Genomic DNA, 6,375 nt, shown 5'->3' on the forward strand with positions numbered 1-6,375 from the left:
CTGTAACCCACACTGGAGGGCAGTGAGGGCATGGGGTTTCCATGGTGCTGTTTCCTTTTCGTGTTTCAGACCATTTGCACGGCCCAACTGGTGCTGGAGTGCGTATTTTTGGCAGTGGCTGGGGAGGTTCCTCTGCAGCTGAGTACAGCCAGCCAAACTCAGCTGGCACGAGGCAGGGCTTTTCAAAATGTTCTGTGCTCCAATCGGAAAGCAGCCGAATGCTACTCTTCTCAGAAAAGTGCTGCCCTTGTCCTCTTTTAATGAAAGCGAACTTGGTATTCAGTAGGAGCAGGCCAGAGCTATTTCAGACATGGAAGACAGCAGACACAAATCAATAGAAAAAAATAACTTCTTTTTATTTACAAAAAAATCCAAATATTGGATGCTGTAAACAAAATTCACAATCTGTTCCCTCTAGAGTCTGTTTTCCATCAGCTCTTTTTCTGTCTGTGACAAAGCCTATAGTCAAAATGTTCCAAAAGAGCAATCCAAGGAGCAGTTTGCTGCAACAGGATGCCTTGCAGAAGGCAACAGTTGTAAGGAAATTTGAGGGAAAGCAAATCTGCACAGACTCCTACAGACTGCAGGAGCCTGCAGTGCCTTTAGCCAAGATGTCTTGAAATTTGCAGGCCATTTTTTTTTTTTACTATTTATTTTGTTAGCAAACCACTATTACAACAGCAAAACAGTACACTGATTTTCTTTCTTGCAAGAGAAATTCTCTGCATAAAGAAAACCATACAAAAGAATATAGTCAAATAGGAGCTGAATATGCAAATACAATTTTTCCTTTTCTGCGCAGTTTCATCTAACACACTTCCATTTTCTCAATTAAAAAAAAGCGCCTTTTTTGAACCGGTAGGAGCTTCTGATGTGATGCAAACCAAGCATTTAGTAAGAGCTGTTTAGAGGATTTGTGTGAAGGCCTTTGTGCAAGATAAAAAATATTTTAAGTGCAATACAAGAAACTAGAAAAATATCATCTTTTTGGTCTTCTAATTGCCCTTCTATTTTTAGGAGAAATGTTCTTGCATTTGAGAGGACAGCTACATCTAAGAAAAAAAAAATAAAAGAAGAAAAATCCCATTTAAAAGCTCTTGGTTGTTTCACGATCGTTACATTTAACCAAGTTTAGCGCCCTGTTGGTTAGGAGGAAATTCAGCGGTGGCACAAACAGTTTTACGGTAATCAGGTCAATGTCTTTAATCAGTTCAGCTCTTAAAAAGGGGCACTGTCTTCTGCAGCACAAGCTCTAACCTTACGGCTGATTGGATGGGACAGATCAAGTCTACAAAGCAAGAACATGGTTATTAACTTTAAAAGTACCAGTGTGCTGAAGAGGAGGGGAAAAAACAGTTAAAAAGAAGTCAGACTTTATGGAGGGAAAGGTGTGCAAACCACAGAAATAAACCAGCTTTGAAAAGGGGTTCTTATTTTACTCTTGGCCTGAACTCATGCCTTCTTCCCACCTCTAACACCAGGCACATTTTAAGCCACCAGTCACAAATAAAACAAAGCTCTACCAGTTCCACCACTTCATCATTAACATATGCAAAACAGATCTGGAATACCTATATAATATATAAAAAAACATATTATATATGTATCAAAATGCAAATGCCAAAAGGTGCAGTTTAGCTCAGAGCCCTGCTGTATGCGCTACAAGGTAACTAGCTGCTGTCAATCAAAAAAAAAAACCCAACCCACAATTAGATTTGAGCTGAGAGGATGTAATTCAAAACTTTCTTTCAAGCAATGGCAAAAAAAAGGGTCCTTCAAAGGAAAAACAGCACTGTATCATGTATTATCAGCATTCTGTGGTTGTGGCACAGCTATAGATTCTCAAACCCTTTTAAAGAGAGGATGAGTCATTTATTTGCCACAAATAGTTGTGGGAGAGAAGACATACCACATTACCAGCTGATCCTATTTCCCCAGCCCTCCCCTTGCTTCCGCTAGCAAACCAGGAGCAGGAGGTACGGGGAGCCAGGAGCACCCAGCCCGGAGCCTCCGGGGGCCAGAGGGAACCTCGCTGGGACCAGAAGCCAGCACCAAAGGAAGGGAAGGTGGGGACAAGGTCTGCACGTCAATGCTAGCAATGGCAATGGACCAGCTTTTGAGTTTCCTGAAGGACTCACAGGGAAGGTGCTTCAGTAAACAAATCGGGTTCCTATTAAAGTGCCTGCAGAGTGAAAAGTACAAAGCGCGACAAAAATAGATGTACCTTACTCACTCCATAGGGAAAACACACTGCCAGGACACGAGTCCTCTCCCTCTCTCTGCCCCTGACTCCAACGCCAGACCGTGCCTGTGACCAGGCAGGGCACAGAGGGATTTCCTTCAAAAGCCTGAATTCCCTTTTTTTTTCTCCCCCCTCAGAAAGAAAAAGCAAACTATCAGAGTCAAGTGTCACTGAGTCATTAGGTTTTCAAAGCACAACAAAGAATTTAACACCTTCAGAGATGGCACTGAAGTGAAAACAGCAGTGGAGGAGGTTGGTTTTTTCCCCCCTGCTGGTCTTTCGGGAGAGGAAATGAAAGTGAATAGCTATTGTTCCAATGTAAAGTGATTCCATTTAAATAAAGTACAGTACTAAAATTGTAAATGCAGTGTGACAACCAGATCAAAGATGTTTAATATTTGCATAAAAATATATATATATAATATATATATAAAATATAATTTTCAGCAATCGTGCAACACTCTTAAAAAGGGTTCATTTCACATTTGCTAAATTCTAGTGGTCCTGGAATGCATAATGCATTCTATTAAAAATACTCCTTTAAATATTAACAATTAGTGTTCAAATTACCAACTAATACAATATTCTTTAGCTGTCAGGGGTTTTAAATAAACCTATCTTTGATCCACGTTCCACTGAAATTACACATCATGGAGGTATGCAGTCACAATATTAGTGGGTTAAATGTCAAAATGGCATTACAGTACAAAACAGTTTAAAAAAATCAGCTAGTCATATATTTCTCCATCTGTGGAATTATTATGGCTCACAAGCAACCCACTGAATTACTGTAATCCTTGTTCTTGCAACCAAAGACATTATCTGAATCCCACCTTAATCCTGACTGGTTCATTTACTCCAAATTTCTCAGGTGTGGGTTAAAATTTCACTGCAAGGTGCCCACTGTCCTATGACATCCTGTTGCAAACTGGAAAACAAGTAGTACTTTATTTAAACATTCCTTAATTGCTACATTTTCCTAGACCACATTAATATATATTGTGTGTGTATATATATAGATATACACCAATAACATGTACATATATACACACACAAACATATATACACACATACACACACGTACCTAGGATAATAGCACACCGACAAAACATTAACTCTATACAGGTATTTGCCAAGAAAAAAAATAGGGTCATTTCCTCCACCACTTATTCACAAGCTTATGGGTTGGTTTGCTTTTTTTTTATCCTTGTGTCCCTGATAAAACAAAATGCAAGGTTAAACCACAAAACTATATAATTTTTTTCTCACTTCAAATTTTATGAAGGCATCAGGCACTTTTGATTACTATTGGTGTGTACAAATATAGGAACATCTCCTTTTACATATATATATATTTATATATATATACTCTACTGTATCTTCTTTGCTTGGATAACTTTTTTGTGAAATCTTTGGTCCTTAAGTATATACTTCTTGCCACAGCTGGTTTTCCAGCATTCTCACATTTTTAGAATGTGAGGCATGCACACAGCTGGAAATAATGGACTTTGTCATCATACGTGTTTCTGCTTCTATAACTGTACCAATCCACTACTGTTCATTTGGAGCAAGCTGTTTCTGGTAAAGCATTCTAGTCAAGCAAGCTATACATTCTACATGGTCAATCCATAGACGGCACTTGCTGCAAGCCCCAAATGCAGTAATTCCAATATACAACTTTATTCAGCTTATCTCTGCTTTATGCCTCTAACTTTTAACTCCTGAATATATATAGAACTGTTTTTGTGAAGTTTTTTTCTTTTGTTGTTTTTTTTTTGTTTTGTTTTGTTTCTTTCATTTTCTCCCTTTTGCAGATCCCATTCTAGAGTAAGAATAAAAATAAAAGAAAATAAGGCTTTCCCACCTTCTCTATGCCAAAGCTATGGGAGCAGATATTGCCAACCCATATTGTCATCAAGCATTCCTCCCTCACTTATTTCAGGGGAAGCTGGTTGCTTTTAATGACAGGCCTCTTGTGCTCTGGGGTAGGATCCAATTATTTTGGGGTTCTTTCTTGATCATGCTCCCCTTGATTATTAGAAGAATCACAAGCTTGTCCCAAGCTTGAAAACTAGAGCAGATCATCATTGCACAAAACACCCCATTTCAGAGGGACCCGTCGCCCCTTCCTACATCTTAGAGAAAGTTCTCTCCACGGGGTCTACTAATTTCAGTTCTTAATTACAGGGCAGCCAAGTAGAGTATGTGTGCTGCTGGCAAGGGAACACCGTCTGAACCTGGGCAATATAGTAATTGCTGAAGTTGGCATCTGCTACGTATGGCGCTGGCTGGTAATAGCAGGTGACATTGGCCACGTTGGGGATGATATTTTGCTCAGCTAGGACCCGGATGGCCAGCATAGTGATCAGATTCAGAGTCTGTCTCCTCTCATGTCCCATCAGGCACACTGTGCTCTCATTCACCACACCATGAAGGGTCATGAGATAGTCATACTTGCGGTCTTCTAATCCCACAAAGTGGTTCTGCAAGTAGGACTCCAGCTTTCTCTGCTGTTCACCAATGTCTGAGAAGTCAATGAAAAACCTCGAACACATGTATCTCTGCAGAGATTTAATCTCAGATTCAGAGGCTGCCCTAAAGCCCCTTACCAAAAGATTGCAGTACTTCAGAAGACCACCTCCTCTGATTTCTTCTGGGTTTCTGGTGGCAATTATCTTGTTGCAGAGGTGATCAAAGGCTTCCTGGAAATCCCCATAAACGCTCTCGCCAATGATAGTTGGGTGAAAAGTTTCAGTCATCGGATTCTCTGAGCACTCATAAAAAAGCAGCAGGGAGTCCAGCTTGATTTGAAAGGAATCGACACTGAATTCAAACTGCCGCCTCAGAGAGTCCACAAATTTCAGCTCCACGTTTTTGCCACTGTTGTTGGACAGGGAGATAAGACTCCATCGGTCTGAATCATTGCATACTTTTACCATTTTCTGCACATAAGCCTCCTATAATCAGAAAGACAAAATGAGAAAGTCAAGACAAAGATCCAAGAAATTTCTCCTTCACTGCGTCTGCTCACCCCTCTCAAGCCCCCCCCCCCCCCCCCTTGCATTTTATTGAAGATTTCCACGGAGCCTGCAGATACAAACCACAGAGTAAGTGCTTAATGTGAGAGCTCAAAATGCTGTCACTGCAAGGGTATGACAGCAGAGGAAGGGTGTTCTGCTGGGACTGTGTCATGCAAGGGAAGTATATAGCAACACTACTTTGTTCAGTCACTTCTAAATACATCTACAGACTAAGTCCATGGCACATCTGCCAAATATGCCTGCACCCATATGCAGAAGGTCACTCCTACAATCTAAAAAGAAATCTTAGTTATTGGTTTTCACTTCTCTCTCTACTTCCCAAAGAAGAACTTAGCAAATGTTCATTCCCCTCAATCCTACTGGTGCAAGTTCCATAAATCAGTCTCATATTAAAAAAAAAAAATCCCTCTAAAAATCTGGAAGGATGTGGATTCAGCCTAATCAACTCAAGCGAAGTGTCTTCCAGAGGAGGGAATATGCCTTCCCACTGGGGCACTTAGCACAGCTGGAAGCATGCCTTGCAGACGAGGTTTCCTTCTTGCAGATGTTAAATCCATCTACGCTCCCCGTGCACCCGGGAACCGGGGCCGGCACACCGAGCTGCTGCCGAGCCGGGCTGGGAGAGAGGCGTGCAGCGCCTGGCACACGCCCCAGGTAAAACAGCGCTCCCAGCAAATCAACCGGGAGGGAGAAAAAGCTAATTAATCCTGAAGAGCCCCGGGCAGGGCGCTTCACTGTAAACTCCTCCTCGGTTTTAAGCGTGGGGTAAATAAATGGCTCGGGGTTCCCGTGGGTCGCGGAGGGAGCTGCTGCACCACTCCATCATCCCCAGGGGGAAGGTGCCCGCTCCCCGCAGGCAGGCGCTCACACCTGCCCGCTCCGGGCGTCTGGGCAGAGGTCAGGTTTACCTTGAGTGTGAGAGGCGTGATCTTCTCCTTATTCACCCCCTCGGGTAAGAAATCCAAGAGGCAGTCCAAGACCACGTCCTTCACAGTCTGAAATTCGGCTTCTCCTTTGAGGTCGGCGCAGAAGATGAGGTCCAAGTCCTTGTAGCCCAGGCCGCTGTCCTGGTGGAGGACGTGGCTGGCGGCC

At 42.3% G+C, this 6,375-nt stretch overlaps 1 protein-coding gene across 1 annotated transcript; it reads right to left on the minus strand.

Moving 5' to 3' along the window:
• Positions 1 to 335: 335 nt before the first annotated feature.
• On the minus strand, positions 336 to 6,369 carry TENT5A (terminal nucleotidyltransferase 5A). Its single transcript, XM_014307072.2, has 2 exons — positions 6,192 to 6,369; positions 336 to 5,199 (listed from the first exon to the last, which is right to left on the minus strand). Exon 2 carries the CDS (start codon positions 5,179 to 5,181, stop codon positions 4,420 to 4,422), a length of 762 nt encoding a protein of 253 aa, XP_014162547.1. The 5' UTR covers positions 5,182 to 5,199; positions 6,192 to 6,369; the 3' UTR covers positions 336 to 4,419.
• Positions 6,370 to 6,375: the final 6 nt, after the last annotated feature.

This window comes from Geospiza fortis, unplaced genomic scaffold (genome assembly GCF_000277835.1).
Source record: "Geospiza fortis unplaced genomic scaffold, GeoFor_1.0 scaffold190, whole genome shotgun sequence".
NCBI lineage: Eukaryota > Metazoa > Chordata > Aves > Passeriformes > Thraupidae > Geospiza > Geospiza fortis.

Coding starts and splice junctions, on each gene's coding strand:
- TENT5A (XM_014307072.2), bottom strand. CDS start 5,181: ATGGTAAAAGTATGCAATGATTCAGACCGATGGAGTCTTATCTCCCTG.